This window comes from Electrona antarctica (assembly GCF_951216825.1).
Source record: "Electrona antarctica genome assembly, chromosome: 6".
In the NCBI taxonomy this organism is placed as follows: domain Eukaryota; kingdom Metazoa; phylum Chordata; class Actinopteri; order Myctophiformes; family Myctophidae; genus Electrona; species Electrona antarctica.
Window position 1 is genome coordinate 44,519,966 of NC_136811.1, and position 21,934 is coordinate 44,541,899.

At 40.4% G+C, this 21,934-nt stretch overlaps 3 protein-coding genes across 3 annotated transcripts in view; 2 read left to right on the forward strand and 1 right to left on the reverse strand.

Moving 5' to 3' along the window:
• Window positions 1-245: 245 nt before the first annotated feature.
• Window positions 246-13,175, forward strand: ttk (ttk protein kinase). The gene is made up of 25 exons (XM_079503183.1): window positions 246-380; window positions 1,767-1,851; window positions 2,017-2,239; window positions 2,404-2,510; window positions 2,614-2,757; window positions 2,894-2,999; window positions 3,478-3,556; window positions 4,026-4,135; window positions 4,417-4,501; window positions 5,014-5,128; window positions 5,454-5,676; window positions 6,278-6,384; window positions 6,787-6,936; window positions 7,514-7,686; window positions 7,859-8,013; window positions 8,577-8,697; window positions 8,822-8,914; window positions 9,115-9,272; window positions 9,833-9,984; window positions 10,893-11,017; window positions 11,108-11,182; window positions 11,467-11,643; window positions 12,218-12,314; window positions 12,660-12,745; window positions 12,831-13,175. Exons 1-25 carry the CDS (start codon window positions 261-263, stop codon window positions 12,903-12,905), a joined length of 3,141 nt encoding a protein of 1,046 aa, XP_079359309.1. The 5' UTR covers window positions 246-260; the 3' UTR covers window positions 12,906-13,175.
• Window positions 13,176-14,281: 1,106 nt separating this feature from the next.
• LOC306924300 (uncharacterized protein) lies at window positions 14,282-20,767 on the reverse strand. Its single transcript, XM_079502769.1, has 10 exons — window positions 20,399-20,767; window positions 19,373-19,493; window positions 19,065-19,284; window positions 18,504-18,780; window positions 18,096-18,350; window positions 17,407-17,593; window positions 15,920-16,156; window positions 15,276-15,447; window positions 15,027-15,172; window positions 14,282-14,557 (listed from the first exon to the last, which is right to left on the reverse strand). The coding sequence occupies exons 1-10, from the start codon at window positions 20,690-20,692 to the stop codon at window positions 14,454-14,456; spliced, it is 2,013 nt and encodes a 670-aa protein (XP_079358895.1). The 5' UTR covers window positions 20,693-20,767; the 3' UTR covers window positions 14,282-14,453.
• Window positions 20,768-21,197: 430 nt separating this feature from the next.
• Window positions 21,198-21,934, forward strand: part of bckdhb (branched chain keto acid dehydrogenase E1 subunit beta) — a 62,486-nt gene continuing 61,749 nt past the window's right edge. Inside the window, exon 1 of the mRNA XM_079503038.1 lies at window positions 21,198-21,457. Within this exon, the coding sequence (XP_079359164.1) occupies window positions 21,262-21,457 (196 nt within the window). The 5' untranslated portion in view covers window positions 21,198-21,261. The remainder of the gene's footprint in view (window positions 21,458-21,934) is intronic.

Here is a 21,934-nt window from a genome sequence, read left to right on the forward strand (position 1 = left end):
TGACCTGAAGAATAATAAACTTGCTGGATAAAAAAAAAAGTGTGTGTGTGTGTTGTGTCCCAACAACTATTGTGACAACAACCGCTTTGCAGAGCAACAGAACGCGTCACGTCGCGATTTCGATTGTTTATCACGGGTTCGTTGTTAACAAATGTGTGGCGATCGGACCCTGTTGAGTCAAAACTCAGGAATGGACCCAAATCTGGTCAGCATGACATATCAGACCTCAGAAACTACATCTCCCAGAATGCAGCAGCAAGATGGCTGCTCGTTACCTGATTAGGAGCACCTTAAAAGGAATGGAGCTTCAGTCATTCTCTCAAACACCAGATGCAAAGAGAAAAGGCGACTCTTGGGTTCTACCTACAAAGACGCCAATGGTATGCACTGCAGTACTGTTTGATGTGGTAAAATCTGGCTAATTGTGTTTAGTAGGTTCACACATTAACACTGCAGTAGGCTATTGCTGTCATTTTTGTTAGAGTTGGATTTCATTTAGTTTGAAAAGTTTAAAAGTTTATTCTTTACAAAAAAGTAAGGCAAAGTTAAATGTTAAAATGATTTAAGAATTTAAAAGACTACTAAAATGTGGACAATTTATAATTTACCATGTTAAAGGTTTTAAATGCCTAGTTGCAAAAGAGCTGATCTACAAGCTCAAGGATCAGCTTTTTCTTTCCTTATTCATTTAAAGTCCTGGGATGTTTACTTAATTTTGAATCAGTTATTTGAGCTTGTGAGACACACTCGCCGGCACCCTGGGCGCATTCCTGTGGGTCTGGAAGTTCCAGGGACCCCCACACGGAGTTGCACCACTCAGTTCACACGGGTGTGATTCTTTTTTAACATATTCGTTCAAAACGTCCCCAGTGTCAAATGTGTGAACCTACCGGTATTAAATAAAAAGTACATTGTTTAATTCAAGTTAAATGTGAGCTTTTCATATATCACATTTGATATACTCTCAATAAAAATAAAACATTGTTTATTTATTCAACATACTTGCAAGTTGCACGTACATGTCTGGTACGTAAGTAACGCACCGTCAGAGTAATCTTAGTAAGAGTGGCGACCATAGAGTAGGGGGTGATCTCGCCGCAAAGCGGGTGCCTTGCTCCTATGGCTGGAACTTTGAGATAGTCAACGCTAGTGTCGCTACGCTCTTACTAGATTACTCTGCGCACCGTTAACGTCAACACAAACCGCCCAATGAGATCACAATGCAGGCGGAAGTGGCAGTTTTGAATTGAAAGTGCGACTCGGCTAAAACAAAACAGACGGACAGATCATACTTAACCGTTCGCATATTTTACATACAAGAAAAACACGGTGAGTTGGACTTTTGTTCAAATGTCCTTTCCGTGAAGATGTTGCATCATTACTTTTATCTTCAGATGTGTTTTTTAGATAATTTATTACGTTAGACGGACCCATTTGTCTTTGAGATTAGTTGCGAGCTATTTTGCTAACAGTTACTGGAGCTAACAGAGCTACTGTAGTTCGTTTCAGACCGTGGCTTTACCTAAATTACCCCCAATGATTAAGTATTTTCAGACCGTGGCTTTACCTAAATTACCCCCAATGATAAAGTATCGTTGGGTCTTGTTTTAGTAGATCGGGATAATCTGGATGACCTATTTCATGATGTTTGATACATGGTTAAGTTATAGTTGAACTAGTTATTTACTAAACTCTGCTAGTGAGACACGCTGGCTGCATAGCACTCTGTTTAGCGTCAAAGTAAAGGTGCCTTCTACCATTTTCAGATGGAGGAACTTGAGACCGATAGGAAGCATCAGCTCGACAAACTTCGTCTAAAACTCGACAAAATAAGGCAATCTCTCAACGAAGGTAATATGCAGCCCAGTGGCTCTGTCTAGACTCATTATAGATGTCATCGAGTCTGACATTACACAAATGTCAGAATCGTTAAAAGAAATCTATGACTGAGTAATAAAGCAAAATGAACCAGGTTGTAGCCTGACAAATGTTTCTGACACCACTGTTTTCTTACAGATGACACTGGCAACATGAACAATGTCATAAGCAAAAACTCTCCTGAAGCTTGTCTCACATATCTGACGAGGTTGGAGAAGAAAGGTGACCCTCAGACAGACCATAAGCATCTGTGCAGGATCATTGACTTTTATACTAGAGTGTTCTCCAATATGCCACTGGGAAAGCACTGTCAAAACGAGACCTATGCCAGGATGCTGGTCAGATTTGCAGAGCTGAAAGCGTGAGTAACTAATCATTAATTACACTGCAGTCACTGCTATCTGTATTCAGTTTTAACACGATGTTTGGCAGTGTGTCGGTAGACCCTAGAATGAAATGTGTCAGCATTGCAAAACACAATTTCTTGCTTTTTCATATTTATTTCCCCCCCTCCCCTTCAATCAGAATCCAAGATGTCAAAGAAGCAGAAGACAATTTCAATTTAGCAAGATCTCACTGCCCCAATTTTGCATTTGTCCACATTTCCTATGCAGAGTTTGAACATTCCCATGGTAAGGAGTCGAGATTTAAAAAATACAATTTGTTGTACTTTTGAAGGTGATTTTCTTTTGTGTGACTGTTGAAGCTTCAATGTCTGCTGTCTCATCTTGCCAGGCAACACAAAGAAAGCCATTCATATTTTGCAGAGGGCAATTGAAGAGGATGCTAAACCAAAAGAACTGCTGGACGCTAGCTTGCTCAACCTCCAGTCAGGGAAGACACAACTTGCCTGCTCTGAGGATAAGGAAAACGCCCTAGGTTAGAATTTATGTCTTATCAATAAACTAATGATGCTTCTTTTTAATAACGAGATCATAAAAAGCACATTTGAAAACAAAGTTAACTAAGAAAGGAAGAACTGTACTTGAATCTGTATGTTTTCTCTACCAATTAGCCCACAATAAGGTGCGTGATTCTACCAAGCAATGCTCTGAGTCTAAGGTCAGCAGGATTTCAGACGGGACAGGCGAGTTGCATCTCCCTGGTATCTTCAGTTCAGGGTAAGAATAATCCCATTTCTCAATTTCAAATGGGGTATTATTGTAAAAAAAATGTTTTACCCATTTAGACCTAGAAAGCCTATAAATTGTCATACCTTTAAATCCAGGCAAGCATCTGTGTTGATTTAGTTGTTACTACTACTGTATATATTGCTTCTGTCTTTGTTTTTGTTTTTGTCAATTAATGCTCTACTTGATCATCATAATAATGGTACTTGATCATACTACAGCGTCACACATAATCATCAAAAGTATCAGATCTGCAAGCTTGAAAAGTGTCTTCTTTGGAGCTTGTAAATCTGCTACCTTTGAATTTGGGATCCTGAACATTTACAGTTTTGAACATATGAGGTTTCCACCCGACAAGAGTTTTACAGAAAACATAGGTTTAGGATTTAGAAGGCGTTTTTTTTTTAATCAGCCTCGAGTCTAAATGGGTTGATCAGTGCATTTTTGCATCTGTCTTCTGTTTCCTCAGGAGAGAGCCCTTCAATGCATTGTCAGATGACCAGCTGCCGAGCTGGAGAACCGGGCCTCAAAAAAGAGCTGTTTGCTTGGTGAATTTTCTTCCAATTTGAACTTGGATATGTTCTCTAGAGTTGTTCCGATACCAATACCAGTATCCGGGGGGGGGGGCATTCAATCATTTTGTATGTTTGAATGCTTCAGTTGATGTTGCTGTTTTACTTACTGTACAATTCACATTATGATTTACTAACTTGGAGCTGCACTTTAACTATTATTAATGGATTTTTGATTTATTCCTAGATCAGTGGTTGTCAAATTTTTAAGGACCACCATAACTCAGACCTGTAAGGGTTCATTTGGAACGCCCTCAAGGAACCCAAATTGTCCCTGGTCTGGACCCCACTTTGAAAACTACTGTCCTAGATTGGTTTAAATTACACACTGATATCAGATCGGCACTAGGTATCAAAAATGGTATTGGTAGTACATCTCTACCTCATTGTGACATCAGGCTAATAATACGTTTTTAAACTTGTCTTCTCACACTTTGCTTTGTAGCCGGGGAGAGTTCCCATACTTCCCTTCTCCATCCCAGAAACGGATGATGATGACAGTGAGGGGAAGTTGTCAAAGAAAGAGGATGTATTCATCCCGAAAAGCGTTTTTAGGTATGTGTTTACAATGATGACCTACATATGCCACAAATGTATTGTGAGAGGATGTATTTTCTTGAGCATTTGCTGCAACTCACTGTTATGTCTGGTAGTAACTAGTATCCACGTTAAATGCAAATCTCTCTCAGGTGTATGTATAAATAGTTTACACATCTGATGTACCTGTAATTTCACGTTATTAGTTACAATGGCATTTCCATTGCCTTGATGGTACCACATACTTTCCAGGTTTTAATGAGGTAAGAAGAAACTTATTTTGTTTCATCCTGTTTCAGGCAAACACCTGGTCCCAGTTCTAGTGCCATGATCACAATGTCATCCTCCAAGAAAACTGTCACTGATGGTGATTTCCACCTTAAAGTGAGTAAAAACTGACTAGTTATGGAAAGCTAGCTTGAAGTACCATACCATTATTTGTCGGCCACATAATTCATATAAACCGGGACATTTTATCACCAAAATTGCTTTACATTTTTAGATTTGTTTGTGTTGTCCATATAGAATATAACTATTCTATCAACGGTGTCATTAGAACCCCTCTTCAAGGCAATCTAAAATGACAGTTTTAAACGCAGCTCTTGTAAGGAATTAGACTAGATAACATATGTTGTAGTACTTTGTAAAGGATGAATTACCAGTACATGCATACTAAAACTTGTGCTGTGATCTACTATCTATACAATGCAGTGAGTGCTTACATAGTCTTAATGCTCACAACATGTTGAAGACAAGACACATGCAATATCTGCAAAATTAGACTGGTATGCCGGTCCTTTAAGGGTTCTGATTATATGATAAAAACATCGTAAGCACCCATTTTCTTACCAAGCCATGAACTAATAAATAAAGCCTGTTAAATGTTGTGTGCACAGCCACCAAATGTCAGTCCGGACCCCCGGTCATGGGTGGACGAGGACCAGGCAATAGTGGACTCTACCACCACACTGCTTCACAGACCGGACAAGAGAGGCACTGATAAAATGGAAGGTAATGGATGGACCACAAAGAACCTATAGATATTCTTACACATTCATGTGGATACAAGACAGAGAGTAGAGCACAATGGATGCTGCAGTTTAATCTAGTGTCCCTTTGTACTAGAATATAATTTTAATTTCCTCATCCATGTATTGAGTTGTACTATTACTGTGATGCTCGACTTTGTTGTCTATATATTACTCTATCCTGCTGATGTTAAAACTGTACTATTTGCTTAGTTACCCTCGTAAAAGTCTTATTTGATCTTTTGTGATCTTGGCTTATCGATTCTACATAAATGATGTGGTGATTTGATCACCGTTGTCTTTTGCAGATACCACATCCACTTTTAACCAGATGATCAGTTCATATTCTCCTGAGTCATGTCAGAGATATCTCTGTAATCTGGAGAAGAGGGGAAACCCTCACACTGACCTGAACTTCCTGAATAAACTCAAGGCCAACTATGATAAAGTATTTGCCAAACTGCCAATGGTAAAATACAGTAAGAACGAGAGCTATGTGAGGATGTTGGTCAGATTCGCAGAACTGAAGGGGTGAGTATGAATTGGAAATATGTCTTATCATAATCAGGCTTTTTGAGAAAGAAGGTGGTCCCTAGAGAGATGAATGTTATTGGTCTAATTTTAATCAATGCCTCTGTATTGCATTTATTACCTCCAGGAGGCCAAGTTTACACCCCCTCTATCAACATATCTTGAAATGTAATGGCCAGTTTGCCATGAAATGTGCTGTGTAGTGCACATTCATTCTTCCACAAGCAAATCATTTTTACATTTTGGTCACCCTTACCTCTAGTGCCACCATGAGGCCAAACCTTTAGTTTTCAAATGACCTATCTCTTGACCACTTATATTAGTCTTTCCTCTAGCTGCAGCACATCAGGCTAACCATAAACATTTGTGGGAGGAGACTTTTAGGGCTGCACTCTACTCTCTTGTTGAGTATTAACCGAAACGTTGCTCAATAAATCTAACTCAAGTGAAGACGGTGTGCGGGATTCTTTTTTTCTCTATTAAACTGATGATTACATCAAACTCACTTTGCCACTCACTTTATGTACATTGCGTAATAACCTCTATATTCTCTGGTGTACAAGAGTATTTGACTGGGGTTGACGGCTGTCTTCTTATGTAGGATTGAAGACCCAGAAGAAGCTGAAGACCATTTCATCGTTCTAAGATCCCACTGCAAAGGCCTAGCCTTTGTTCACGTTGCACATGCCCAGTTTGAAGTCTCGCAAGGTAGAATACCCTATCTTTTATTGCATTGACATACCCGTATATCAGCCGATTCAGGTACTGGTGGCTTAGATCCAAATGTATTATATTATAATTTACATTGTTAATATCGCAGGCCAGCTAACGGCATATGGATATTTAATTTGGACCAATTTTAAAATGTACCTTTTAGAATAGCTCAAACCCAACTCCTTTGATGGTTGTCGTCTTTATTTTTTGATTTCATTTTGCATAATTAGTTATCTTGTACTATTTTCATGTATGTATGGCAGCATGCGCTTATAAAAGGCATGTAGACATGAACAGTATAGTATCCGGTGTAAAACCTTGTCCAATGTTTCAAAACTGCTGAATTGATGCTGAATTGCATATTTCATTAAATTTTCCTTCCCTGTGCCCCATAAGGTAACACGAGAAAAGCAATCTCAATTTTACACAAAGCATCGACACTGAAAGCCAAGCCAGTTGAGCTCCTGGAGACAGCCCTGGCAAATCTTAAATCAGGGAAAAAAGAGCTAATGTTGGTATCCACTGATCAGGAGGAGAGCCCTGCAGGTAAGTTCTGCATGCTTTGAGTGTTAATATTGTGGACTGATCATTCTAACCACTCAAAGGAGAGTCCTTGAGTCTCCTACCGGAAACACAACTGGTCATCAAATTATTGGCGTAGGAATACGACAAAATCAAAAAGATATCCATGAATTCTAGGCTTCATGGGGTGTGTAATTGATTATGAATCCAACACTGATGGATTAATCAAGTCTATGTATGAAATCTGCAACACACTCACTCTATACTAGGCCCCCTCCTGGCCTAGTATAGCGACCTACACAAAATGTCCGAAAATAGCAGATCTATAAGCTCACAGCACGTTGTGTTAGGACACTTTGTGAGCTTGTAGATCAGCTCTTTTTGCTGGATGTATGCCCCAGAATAGGGATACTACTAGTGGTTCAAGTGGTCAAAAGAAACTGAGGAATCGCATGCAAGTTGTAGATCACCATCCTACAACAAAGTTGGTATAAAATAGGGCTTATGTTATGTAGTTAAATGTGAAAGAAGTGATTTATCTTCTTAAAAAAAATAAAATTATAATAATTAGCTTTATTCTTACCACCTTTCCTTATTGCAGCTATGCAGACCAGTGAGCCACTGAGTGTAGCAGCTTCTGGAGGCAACTATGCTGTGCAGGCACCTGGTCGGGTACCTGTCGCCCGCCCTGCACTACCGCCTCAACCTGTCAGCAAGGAGCCTTCATCAGAGTGGAAGATACCAGCTGCTGTCAGCCGACATGTTTCCTCAGAGGTCTGATACAGTACATTAGTTGGAGGTTAACCAAACATATCACTGTTCGTCTGTTGTTGTTTTGAGTTTCTGTAAGCGTAGTCATGCAACATTTAAATTAATTGTACAGTTGAATAGATTGTGTACATCTATTTTAGTCTCAAAACAATCTCCCAATGTTTTTTCTTCCTAGGAGAAGCACACTTCTCCTCCTGATGCCAGGCCTGCTCCATGCCGGCAGGATTCACTGCCCACTCCACTCCCTCTGCCATCCACTCTGAACACAGTCAGAAACCAGGTTTACCAGACTCCTAACAACCCTATGAGAGACCCCTATGGGAATAATGGGTAAGTCACTGATGGTAGGAATTTCACTCTAACAAGATACGTATTGAATATACGGGTAAAACAATCTTATTAAGGTTAGGGTAAGTGATTTTCTTTTTGTTAAAATAAGTATTAAATGGCTATATTCTGAATGTCCTCATTGTTGTATATACTACAGTTCTATATATTGTTCAGTTCAGCTCTTAGTAAACAGAAAGATTTCAGCCAATTTTATTAAATCAGGAGAGGGTACTTGCACATGATATGATACAAATTAATCACATGAAATTGGAAGTGGTAACACAAAGAAATGAGAAGACAACATTGGAAATGGAACACTATAAAATTGAAGTTGATAAATGGGTACTCTCTTTTGCAAGTCCCCCCCCCCCCCCCCCCCCCCCCCCTCCTGAAGATGTAGTTTCTGTTTTGTAAAAAGGCCTCTGCTACTGAAGATACTCTATAACAATGATTACTGTATCTCAAGCTCAAGTCACGATGCATCTTGTGGATCAGCTATTTTTGGCACTTCTTGACGAAGTGTAAATCAGGCATTAGAACTGTGTGTGTCCTCCCGTCCCCAGCTACATCACTCCAGTTGTAAAGAGAAACCCTGAAGTGACTCCCTCTACAGCACACACATCTGGCCCTGCCCAGAACCACTCCAAAGCTCTCCACCAGGTGTCATGCACCCAAACCCCACAGGTAGATCCAAGTTTATTTTGACTCTGAAGAAATCGTTGGTGTTCACAATCGGCAGTGTGGCATTTTGAGTTTCTTATGAGATGAACATGGCAGCACATACAATATATGTGTATTTGTTTTCTAGGCTTCCATCAATGCTTTGTCAAATGAATCCATCACCATTAAGGGCAAACAATTCTTCGTCCTGAAGATGATCGGACGAGGCGGCTCTAGCAAGGTGAGATATTTCTCATGAGCTGATTTGAGCCATTTACAACCCAAAGTATATCCCCAAATATTCAGTATATGGAGATGACAAAGTTCAAAATGAAAGTTGAAACATAATGCATAATGAATTCACAACTTGGTATTTCTCTATTTCATTTCCTATCTCTTGGTCACTTATTTTTCCGTTCTGTTGTTGCTCTATTCTCTCAGGTGTACCAGGTTCTGGATCACAAAAAACAGTTGTTTGCTGTGAAGCAAGTGAACCTGGAGGAGGCTGACGCTCAGACTGTAGAAAGTTACAAGAATGAGATTGAACATCTGAACCGTCTGCAGCAGTACAGCGAGCAGATCATCAAGCTGTATGACTAGTGAGTAGTACACAATGGGGTTGTGTAAGAAATCACATAACTGTGTACTGCATGCTGCATTGGTATGCTATTTTTCAACATGCGCTTGAGTGCATGCACAACAGTATGTTGTGTGACCAATGAGACCACATGAAATGTTAGGAAAGTGCCCCATCTTGTAACAAAGCAGAGGTACTACGGATACGGTTTCATCACTGTACATATTTGCGGAAACCGATGAAATATCAATTAAACATTACAATTTAGGCATTTAGCATCCAGAGCGATTTACTATTTACATTAAAAAAAAGTGTTTACTTTAGAAGCATTAATGAAGTCTTCTAACAATTTGGCATACTGGTAAATATTGCGCTTGTATGGAATTTTGGATTGCACCCGATCTCTACGCTTCGACAGTTCAGCTTCACCATGTAATCCATATTATAGGTACATTATTGGCGTTTCAGAGATTCCCTGTCTCTCCAGCTCTCTAGTAAATATAGAATACTTAAAAGATGCCATGTGATTTTTTTTTTTTTTAAATATAATTCCTGATGGAAATCATGTGCTTGTAATTGCAGTGAGATAACAAACAGTTGCATCTACATGCTGATGGAGTGTGGCAATCTGGACCTGAACACGTGGCTGAAGAAACGCAAGACTGTTAACCAACTAGAGAGGAAGTATTACTGGAAGAACATGTTGGAGGCAGTCAGCACCATCCATAAACATGGTCAGGATCGCTCTTTCTCTGGCTCTTCATCTTTTCATCTTTGCACACTTAGCAAAGCATTTAAGGAACACTTCACCTATTTCCAATTAATTTTCATATTATTGGTCCTCAATAATGCCCAAGATAGAAGCATTTCTGTCTGCTCACTCTGAGGTGGGCTGTGAATTGTTCAGAAATGTGCTTCACTGCTTACCTATTACTTCAGTGGTAAGGATTCCAAGTGAATGGCCTTTCTCTTCCGGGTAAGGTAGAATGGTGAAATAGAAGGCGTTACCATCAATACTGTAAAATCTTGTCTGAAATCACGACTTTGATGTCACCGGTAGGCATATTTTGAGGGGCGATATGTCCAGCTTTTGGTGTGTGCACAAACGTTGTCCTACACAACATTAAAATGACAATGGACAATTTTGAGTGTCCATGTAAACACAAACATTAAAGACTAAGGCGAGGACACAAATTCTGATTGGCCGGAATGAGATGTATTGATGTACGATAATAAGATCGCCACTCATGATGTGATTTTTAAACCATCCATCTACACAATTCCACAGTCCACCGTTGACACACAGAGCATGTATAATGGTACCACCCCATATACACATCTCTATGCAGTGGCGTGCACAGACATTTAGAGTGAACAAAGGGGCACCTTGTGCAGCGCGTGGAACCGACCGGTTGCCTTAATAGTGTGAGATTTATAGATTTTGGGGCCTAAATAATATATTGGAAGCTCAAGAATCAAGAATTGATCAATGTCACCATGGTCCACATACTGTACAAAAAAGGGGCAGGGGGTGCTCTAGCACCCCCTAGTGTATCTGTGCATGCTGTTGTCTATGTATAAATATATATATTAGAATATCCTTAATTACATTATTTTGATGTATCTTCTGTGTTCTTTACAGGGATTGTCCATAGTGACTTGAAGCCAGCCAATTTTGTCATAGTGAATGCTTCCCTGAAGTTGATTGATTTTGGCATAGCTAACCAAATCCAGCCAGATGTAACGAGCATTATGAAAGACTCTCAAGTAAGTGATTTATCTTAATGACATCAATGCTCCCTATCTTTTCACCGTTGATGTAATGCAATTAACGAAATATTCTTGTTTTCCAAACAGGTTGGAACAATCAACTATATGCCACCTGAAGCTATACGCTACACAACATCCAAACACGGGAAAGCAAGCTCCAAGGTACTCATATTCAACAACGTAATTGGAAAAGAGTGCTATGGTTATGAATCTTTCATTTTCAATGACACGTTTGTTTTATCTCTGGAACCCTAATCTACACCACTAAGCCCTCAGTGACAATTGAATTCTGAGATTGTACAACTGGAACCAAATGGACCATTTGGTTCCAGTTGTTCGCTCTCTGAAACCCACACACCCCCTTGGGGTTTCCCGCAGTTAACGTTGAAGAACCAGTACAGAAATACTCAGCTAGAGTAGTGTTTGTTTCTTGTTTCGGTCCTCAGATCAGCCCTAAAGGTGACGTGTGGTCTCTTGGATGCATCCTGTACTGCATGACCTATGGGAAGACGCCATTCCAAAGCATCACCAATCAGATAAACAAGCTGCACGCCATCACGGATCCCACATTTGACATAGAATTCCCTGACATTCCAGAGAAGGATCTGCTGGATGTATTGAAGGTGAGAGTCTGTGGATGAGTCATCAGTCTTTGATATATTTAAGAAGAACATACATTTAAAGAATACATGTTTGGACCCACCCATTAGGATCTTCCTCAGGTACAACAGCAGCTATTTGCACATCCTTAGATCCGCCAGTGAGATGGGTCGGTGACCTTGTCTCTGCCTGAAAGCCTTACATGCCTGGTGAAAGTGAAACTCATGCAGAGTGAAAGTCGGATCATGCATCTCTTGGTTACACCGATGAAGTAAACCAGACATTTGAGAGCATTCATTTGGTGTGCAGATATTTATTCTTATGTTTTATTTTAGCCGGCACCCAGCCTAGTTTGTTTTAAATGTGTGTCCTCTTTATCAATCGATTAGTTTCGCCAACATTGTTCTTGTGAAACACTTCTGTTACTAGTTGAAGTGTTCATTAACATTGCACACAAGATTGTTGGTCATCTGCTACGATTACACACTGATCCATCAATGGCTCCAAAAATGTGTTAATTTCAGATGTGGATATTTCAGTATAGAATGATAATAGCTGGTGTTGTATGACATTTCATCTTCTGGTTGACTCTGCCAGAGATGCTTGGTAAGAGATCCCAGAGAACGGATTTCCATTGCTGAACTTCTAGACCATCCGTATATCCAGTTTCAACCACAGGCATCACCTGAGCCAGGTATACAGTACAGTACACAACACCTGCATGCACATTTGACATACTTGAGTGCATCATTTATTTGAGTGGTTCTCAAACTTTTTCATGTCATGGAGGATGCCCCCAAATTAAATTGATTTGGCCGCAGACCCTCATTTCAGTATTTTGAGATAGGGCCGTGTCATGGCAATGGCCAATTTACAAGCTCACGTATCACATCGCCGATTCACCATGTGTTGTAAGCTTGTAGATCGTTTATATTTAAATAGCCAAAAAGATGAATAAAAATGGGTATTGTTTTGGTGTGTGACAGCGTCCTATAAACTATAAATCAAGCTTACTTAAACTGATTTTCTCCTCATTCAGAACATTTATACAACAGCGATCTTAAGAAAATACTCAACGACCTCGCAGCCCTCCAGTCTCCAAACAGCATCGTCAGAGCTGCTAATGTAAGTTGATGGAACAAAAAAATATATAAACGCAGTAAATCTGATCTTTTTCCTTGACTTATTCTACAACATTCTCACTTAACAGAACTTGGCAAAAATGTGCAACAGTGGCAGGAAGCTGGATGTTGCAGAGTGTGTGAAGTCAAGTCATCAGTCATAGAAAACTATGCTTCACCATTTTGAACCCCACTTCAAGCTATTGTCTTGCCTAACCATTAAACTGAAATAACATCTTGTATTTAATCATATGTAATGCTTTCTTGTCATATTTGTATGCTGGTGTTCTATTTCTTCAAGTCAATATCACTGTTATTTGTAACACTATAGTATTGTTATAATATTTTTATCCTAATGAACCATTTATTTTTACAAGAATGTAATGTATATTCAGGAACAACTTTTACTGTGGAATAAAAACAAGGATGCCTACGTTATTTGCCTATTATTTCACTAGTGATCTTAACATAAGTAGTAGCCCATAGAAGCTATAGAAGCTATAGTATCAGTATGGGCAGCTTGTTGTACCAGTACATCCCTGGACATGATGCTAGTATGTCGCAGAGCAGGGACTTGGCCTCCATCCAACCAAGATGCTGAGTGCCAAGTCATGGGTACCAGTTTTATGGGCTTTGGTATGACTCCACCAGGGATTTAATCATTGAACCCTAACCTCCCAGTCTACGGGCAAAGACTAACAACAAGACCACTGATCTTATTCTTAATGTAAGCTTTTACACCCAGGCCACTTTTTAATGAAGTACCATTTTCATCTAGCACTTAATATGAATTTAGGCCTGACCAATTTAAAAAAAATCTTCTAAATCCTCCAGTTTTCTGAAATGGCAGACCTACAAGCTCGTAGTGTGCCACTCAGTGGCACGCTATGAGCTTGTAGATCTGCTATTTTTCAATAGCTAAATAATGTTTAAAACACCAAGGGGTTCCCACCCAGAATGTGCTAAGTAATTTAAGTTTCCTCTTCCAGTTTAACTGCTAGAGCCTGCCTGCTTGCTCAGGTGAAATTGAATCTTGACCATCAGGTCAAAATTTGTGTCAGATCCTGTGTCTACATGACCTGACACGATCTAGCAGCGAGGAGACAGGACAATGATTGGTTTTCTCCATATAAATCGATCTTTTCAGTAGCAAGAGCATCAATGTCTTCTAAATCTAGTCAACCAGGCCCAACCAGCTCAGTGGAAGTCAATGTGTTAACACATACTCTGCTCTACCATACATAAAATGTATTAATAAAAACAAGTGTTCCACTTCCAATCATATAGAAGACTTTTCAAAAATTGAGTTTCCCCCAGGCACAGCAGGTATTTGGCATTTTGGCCTACCAAGGGAATTGTAAAGTCCTCCCTAGGACTGAAAATATAAACTGATACTTGACTTACCAGTACGCTGAATAATTTAAAGTTCACCCTACTTTTGACATACAACTGTACAATGGTGTACAAAAGTAAAGGAAAAATCTACAAATCGGAATCCTCTTTACTGTCACATCAGTTTTACAAGGAAGGTTTGTGCATAGTTCCCATCGTGTTATTTTTTTCACAGAAAAGAGGGAGGGGGGGCAGGGCATAGTCTTGTTCCAGATATTTACAAGCTTTTTTCCAAACAGCACAACCATGTCATTATGCGACACGTGAGCTTCTGATCTGCTATTTCAACTTTCCGAATCCGGAAAGTTCAGATGTTGCATTCAGGGGGAGGGTGGGATAGGCAGCTCATTCAGCTTGGCTGTAAATCGTCCTGGGTCTGTCAGCACCTCTTCAAAGAGGACATCCATTAGATTTTTGACATAGTCTGTAAAGAATACAAACGAATATATATTTGTTATTTTACATAATTATAGCTGGTGCCTTTTGAAAATATTTACATTTTGTTCTGTACAATCTGTTTTGGATCTCCACTGCTGGAGTACAGTATTTTCTTTACATGTATGTACAGTAAATACATAAGGGATAGTGTATGCCTAGGTGGTCATTGTTGATAGATAAATCACGGGTGATTTATCTATAAACAATGACCACCAAATATGCCACAAGTGCCAACAAAACGAAGTATTTCCTTGCTTACGGTAATTAAAGTATTCCAAGTTGGCCCTGCAGAGCGCAACGAGTCGCCTCGGAAACAAGGAGTGTGAGTGTTGATCAAATCCATTTAAGGGTACTGCATAGTCTAAAATCCAAGCAGCGCAGCAGGTGCTCTGAGCCTTTGATTAGACAGCAGTCTGTTATTAAGAAATGTGTAATACATATTTGTAAAGACTTACTTAATGTTGGCTGCTTCTTTGTTGGAATGTATTTTCCCTTTTTATATTTTGGGTACCAGATTTGGTAGATGCCATGCTTTTGGAGGTGATGTCGTCGGTGATGTCGTCTTTTGTTCTCATTGTGGTGCATGGCTGCAAGGTACAGCCTGGAAGAACGAGAAAAGAAAAGGTTCAAACATTGTATATTAATACTACTGGTGTTTGTATAACTTCATAGCAGACATCTGACCAGTCGATATGAATAATTACCTGCACAGCATTCCTCTGAAGGTAAACATCACATTTGTGGGTGCAACGCGCAAAATGAGGGAATGAAATCCCTCAATGTCAGATGTCTGGTGGAGAGGGCTCAGTTTAGCCACATCCTCCAGGAGACTCTTGTTCTGGATGATCTTCTGCAGTTTGATGGATGGTTTTGTTCCTTGTAAACAATCAAAACAAAATAATCACATTAGACATTAAGCATATCATGGTTGCCTTTTGATTGATTGATTGAAATATTTATTAACAGTTTGCAGAATTACAGTACATTTCAAGCACAAACTCAATACAAAGGCTGTTAACTGTGAGTGGACGACCCAATTAAGCATTACACTTGTTTACAAGAGGGTCCACCATGTTCAATTCATCAAAACATTTAGAGACGTACAAATAGACACTTCTATATAGACAAAGAACAGAACAGGAATTCATCATAATGGAGGTAAAAAGGGAAAAGAAACATATACAGTGAGGGGAAAAAGGGGTGGGGTACCTGCAGTACACGGTGTACTAGTAATGTAGGCCATTGTATACACTAATAGCCTACAGGCTCTTGCATAAAATGTACTGTGCCATATTCCATAATAAATTAGCAGTGAATGTACACACAATGAACAAACATGTAAACCTACCAGATTTCAACCAGTGTTTTGTTCTTTGAGAGTGCAGACATTTTGGGAAAAGCACATTGGTGTGGTTGTGCACATTGTGGACGTGATTCACTAGTGATGACCACTTTGCCACAGTATCTTCACCCGAGGGGGACTTATGGGTCGACCAGTACAGATGATTGACAATACTCTTTTGCCATTTCTGGATCACCTCACAGTCCTTCTCCTTCCCTAGCTGCTCCACCTTCTGAGACACATCTGGATAGTACGTATAGGAGAGAACAGAGTGGAATGAAATAGAATTAACTAGAACTGCACTCTGTCGAGTGCCTACTTGCTTGTTGCACACAAGTAGGCCATAAATGGCGTACTAGTACGCCATAAATGGCCTACTAGTGCGCAAGTACTGTCGACCGCTACAAACTGTCAAATCTCAGCTTCTCTTTGAAAGAACGATTGAAATATTGAATTATTAGGTTTAGCTATTTGCTACGTACCTACTTTTTGCACGTACAAAAGTAGTATTATGAAGTATATCGTAATAAAGATGTGGATTAAAGGACCCAATGCCTTCGATGGTGACGTATATCTCGATCAGTGTCGGGTGGATTAAAGGAAATGCCTATATGTATATGTAATTTGTAAATTGATTAGCGGTATACTGTGGTTACTTTTGATGCGTATGCACTGTCCCAGCATATGACATCAGGGTATAACTGGTATAGCTAGCTCTCAATGATGACTAGCTCTCAATGATGCCGTAATAAAGATGTGGATTAAAGGACCCAATGCCTTCGATGGTGACGTATATCTCGATCAATGTCGGGTGGATTACAGGAAATGCCTCTATGTATATGTATACATGTAATTTGTAAGTTGATTAGTGGTATACTGTGGTTACTTTTGATGCGTATGCACCGTCCCAGCATATGCCGTCAGGGTATAACTGGCGTCATATGCTAGCTCTCAATGATGACCTAATAAAGATGTGGATTAAAGGTCCCAATGCCAGAGTGTAATTGGTTTTCGATGGTGACATAATGACGATATGTTTTAGTGTCGGGAGGATTAGAGGTAATGCTCCTATGTAGTCTGGCACCACTGCCGTATCAGGCACAAGTAGTCATTATGTAATTTGCTGGGACGGTGCATACGCATCGTCCTGGGCGAAACTAGTACTTGCGCGCTCTGCTTGCGCAAGTAATAACATTGTTGTGGTTGTGGCATGTGTAAGATAATAATCCATTTAGACCTGAGGACGATTCTACAAATCCTGAAACATTTTCATGTCAAAGAACCCCACAATATGTAATTGGACGCCGACCCGGGCGACCCCCATCTAAAAATGTGTTTTTTCAGGGACTGTCCAGAAGCTAACATTTTCACGATTTTTCAAAAATAGCAGATCTACAAGCTTGTAGCGCGGCACTCGGTGCCGCGCTATGAGCTTGTAGATCTGCTATTTTTCAATAACTAAAGTATATGATTTTTTTGTCTCATTGATTTACCTTTTGCAACCTGCCGCACATCGTAGTAGTGAGTCACATCTGGCTTCTCCTCTCTCAGATATGTATTTACTTGCGGGTGTCTGTCTGTGATGAGGGTGTCAATCTTTACACCGGAGCTCTCGAGAAGGTTCAAGCTGCGGACCAGGCCTTCCTTCTCCATTCCGTTTGAATGGCTGACTTCATTACCCTGGGAAGACATTAATAATTGAATAGTTTCGGATTTGTTAATGAGTATGTACTTACAGCCTTATATCAAGTGACATCTGAAGTAAAAGGTACAAAGAACGTGTTATTTTTGTATACATTCAAAACATGTTTTACCATTTAGTAGTCAGTTGGCCTAAAGCAACATAAAAATCACACCCTTGTGAAGTGAGGGGCGCTCTTATCATCATACATCATCTCATTCCGGCCAATCACAATTTGTGTCCTCACTTTTGTCTTCAATGTTTGTGTTTACACACTTTTGTCTTCAATGTTCGTGTTCATACACTTTTGTCTTCAATGTTTGTGTTTTCACAAACACTCAAAGCTGGGCATAGGAGGGGCTAGCTAGAGAAATGTCCATGAAAGGAATGCCATTTCATATTGCCGTTTTAGGTTTATGTAGACACGGTTGTGTTTAAAAATTAGAATTGAGTCAAACTATTGCATGCATCATGTATTTCACCAGCCAAATCAAATCTCACCTGCACGAGCTGAACATCGATGACAGCGCCAGATTCTATGTCAGACACCGTGTAGTAGTCATATTTGGCATTGTGTCCTGGACTGTCCGCCCTCATGTTCCCTCCCAGAATGACACTATCTTTGGATCTCATCGTTTGGAGAAGACGAGTCTGGGTGGTCTTCCATGTGGAATATATGCATGGGTCCAGGTAATTATGTGCATGCTTGTGGTATGTAGTTTTAGAAATGGTCTTCACCTTGAGAGCAGCCAGGACCTAATGCATGGATATTGAGAGATGAGGTTAAAGGAACCCTGTCGCCTTCCTTTCTAGATAGACGCCTAGATACCTACATGCTCAGTAGTAGTCCTGGAAATCTACTTGTAAGAATATTTTACACACAACACACACATTTATTTGTTCACCTACCTTGTCAACCTGTGCAAAGGTCGAGCCGGTGAATGAAATTGCAGCTGACAACTGAAGATCACCCGCTGGGGTACTTCCAATAATCGGTTGGCTGTTCCACTGTCGATTGTATCCACAATTGGGACACTTTTGCTGTATGGACAGCATGGTTCCACGAACTGTTCTCTTCACCACACAGTTGCAGGTGCAGATAGGACAGTGTTGAAAAAGGCTTAGCAGACACTCCTCATACACGATATACTTCGTGCTGTCCTTGGCGTTATACACAGGTTCTACACTGTATAGGGAGAAACATGAAAAATGTCACTCAGTAGTCAGGACCGTATGTGCAGCTGTTTCTAATCGTTGCAAATGAATATTATACTTCACATGACCACACACAGTTGATACACTATGAAAGTGAGTGAGTGAGTGAGTGAGTGGGAGGGTTGGGGGGGGTGTTAGTAAGGACAGAGACAGAAGAATGGATGGTTGGGGTGGAGGCAAACACTCTAGCAGGCAGGGTGAGCAGACCGCTTTTAAGTAGCTTTGGTCACATTTTGATGATTTGCTAGGACCCACTTGGTATAGGTAATGGATGAGTCATCCAAGCTGGAACCACCTGGCCTATAAGATGAGTCTGTAGTGTTTTGTGAATCTGCTGTGTCTTCCAATGGTGGCAAATCAAGACATGCCCGCTTCATTGGTGGGGGCCCATCTCTGACGGCGGTTGAGCTCGAGTCCTCAATGGCAGGGTCCGTAGCCACCCCTTTTGTCTTGGTTGAGGGTTTCACCTGGACACCTACATCAGACACTAATTTGTCAGCACTTTATATGATAGGGATGGAAATATAGGCATGTACACGCTTATTGCAGAGATTTCTAAACACCTTTGCTTCTGACGGATTTCCCCAGACTTCCCTCTGACAACTGGGTTCCCACAGTTTTCAGAAACTGTTTGATATGGCACTGGACACCTACATCTGATGATATGTCCACAACAGCAGAGATCTGGGAAGACAGATGCATATAGTCATATACCATTTGTGTTATATTTTTGGCATTATCTAATAGCCTTCTTCAATGGCTATACAGTATCCCTAATTTACAGTACACCAGAGACATTATTTGAGGCATACTGCACAACCTTACATTCCCATTGAACTATATTTATTTTAGCAATACCTTAGAAATTGGAAATGTGTAAGTAGTATAGCAGTGGCGGCAATTTTCTGGTTCCATCGTTCCAGACCCCATTCGTTTCCCCATAGAGATTTCAAAAGAATATTGATAATTATTTTAAGCCTAGAATCAAGCCATACATGATCCTGGTGAATCATGACCATAAAACATTTGATTCTCTGTGAATAAAAAAATAATATGATATATTATATTTAATAAATCTTTAATAAATACCCTCCCCCCCCCCCCCCCCCCCCCCCCCACACACACACACACACACAAAAGTAAATGTTTTATGGCCATGAATCATCAGGATCCTGGGTGGCTTGATTCTAGGCTTTAATAATGTATATAAATCTCTGTAGGAAAAATGCATGGGGTTTGACTCTGGAACAATGGAACCAGAAAATGGTTGCCACTGCTATGCTACAAATAGGCTGACGGCCATTCAATGTAGCCTACATTGTGTACATTGAGTGAAAGGCTAATGGTGAACTGCTATTAAATGAAAGGCTGACGAATGGTGGTAACTAACAAAGTTAAACAAACTAAGAAGTATTTAGCTGGGGAGTGGACCATCTGGTAAACCCACCAAGGATCCCTGGGGGGTCCCTGGATCCCACTTTGAGAACCACAGTTAAGACAGAGTTGGGTTTAGAGACCCATCAGATTCTGTGACCCTGGCACCTGCCCTCCTTATTTGGATGTCAGTTGTTGTTAAAGCTAAAACTTACATCTGATGAGGTGCTGTTTGCTGTGTCCCCGGGATAAAGTGTCGGAACAGCGTCTGGCTTCAGTATTCTCTTGTGAGCAAATCCCATTGTTACTTTTGTCAAGTTGCTCACGCAGCCATCGGTGAAATGTGCACTGCATACCCTCAGCTTTGTGGGCAGCAGGGAGGGAATCTCCCTGTCTTTGTAAATGAAAGACAGCCATTTATCGTACAGATCCTTGTCATTTGTTGGTAAACGGTGAAAGGATGTTTTAGCACTAGATATGTTGCAGCCAGGGACATAACAGGTTGCCATGATGGCTCTGGTTCTTCTTATGTACACAAAACACAATACACATGCATACAATGTTCTTTCTTGTTTTGGGAGCGTCACAAGTCCGGTGTGTTATTGGTGCATTACCGCCACCATCTGGTCAGGAGTGTTGAGTGTCTCTCTCTCTCTCTGATCTCTCTGTGATATATTTACCCGTGATCCATAAAAAATGGGTCAGTGTTTGGGAAACACTACTACTGACTCTTAAATAAAATAAAATAAAATAAAATAAAATAAAATAAAATAAAATAAAATAAAATAAAATAAAATAAAATAAAATAAAATAAAATAAAATAAAATAAAATAAAATAAAATAAAATAAAATAAAATAAAATAAAATAAAATAAAATAAAATAAAATAAAAATAAATACACATACAAACAAACAAACAAACACACATAAATAAATAAATAAATAAACAAACAAATAAACAAACAAACAAAACATCATCCGCCACAGACACGGCCCTCCGTTTAGACCAATCACAGCCCCTTCCTGTCAGCCGCCGTGGTGTCCTTCCTGCCTGCTCGCCTCCAGTCACAACAACAGACATGGCGGCCGCTGCACGGTTCCTGGTCCGCGGTGCGAACTCTAAAGCTTCTATCGGCGGTGTTGTGACAGGCGGAGCTCCGAGCCGGTTCGGGGCCACCGTGTTGAGGCTGTCCCCCGGCTGTAGCTCCCATGCGAGCACACAGCGGAGGCATGCTCACTTCACCTTCCAGCCTGACCCTGTCCCCACACAGTATGGTGAGTTGGCTCTGCTACATTAGCTCCCCCCACACAGCTAGCTAGCAAGTTCACAGGGTTCAGGGTTGCATAGCTGAGCTTACCTGTCAAACTAGCCAGAAGCAAAATTCAGCACTATTCTGTCAATATTTTATCAAAAACTTGGAAATCGTTCCATAACCAGTTGGTTACCAGTACCACTGGTAAGTGGTAACCACTAACCAGCCTGGTTACCACTGGTAACCACTAACCAGTCTGGTTACCTGTACCACTGGTAAGTGTTAACCACTAACCAGTCTGGTTACCTGTACCACTGGTAAGTGGTAACCACTAACCAGTCTGGTTACCAGTACCACTGGTAAGTGGTAACCACTAACCAGTCTGGTTACCAGTACCACTGGTAAGTGGTAACCACTAACCAGTCTGGTTACCAGTACCACTGGTAAGTGGTAACCACTAACCAGTCTGGTTACCAGTACCACTGGTAAGTGGTAACCA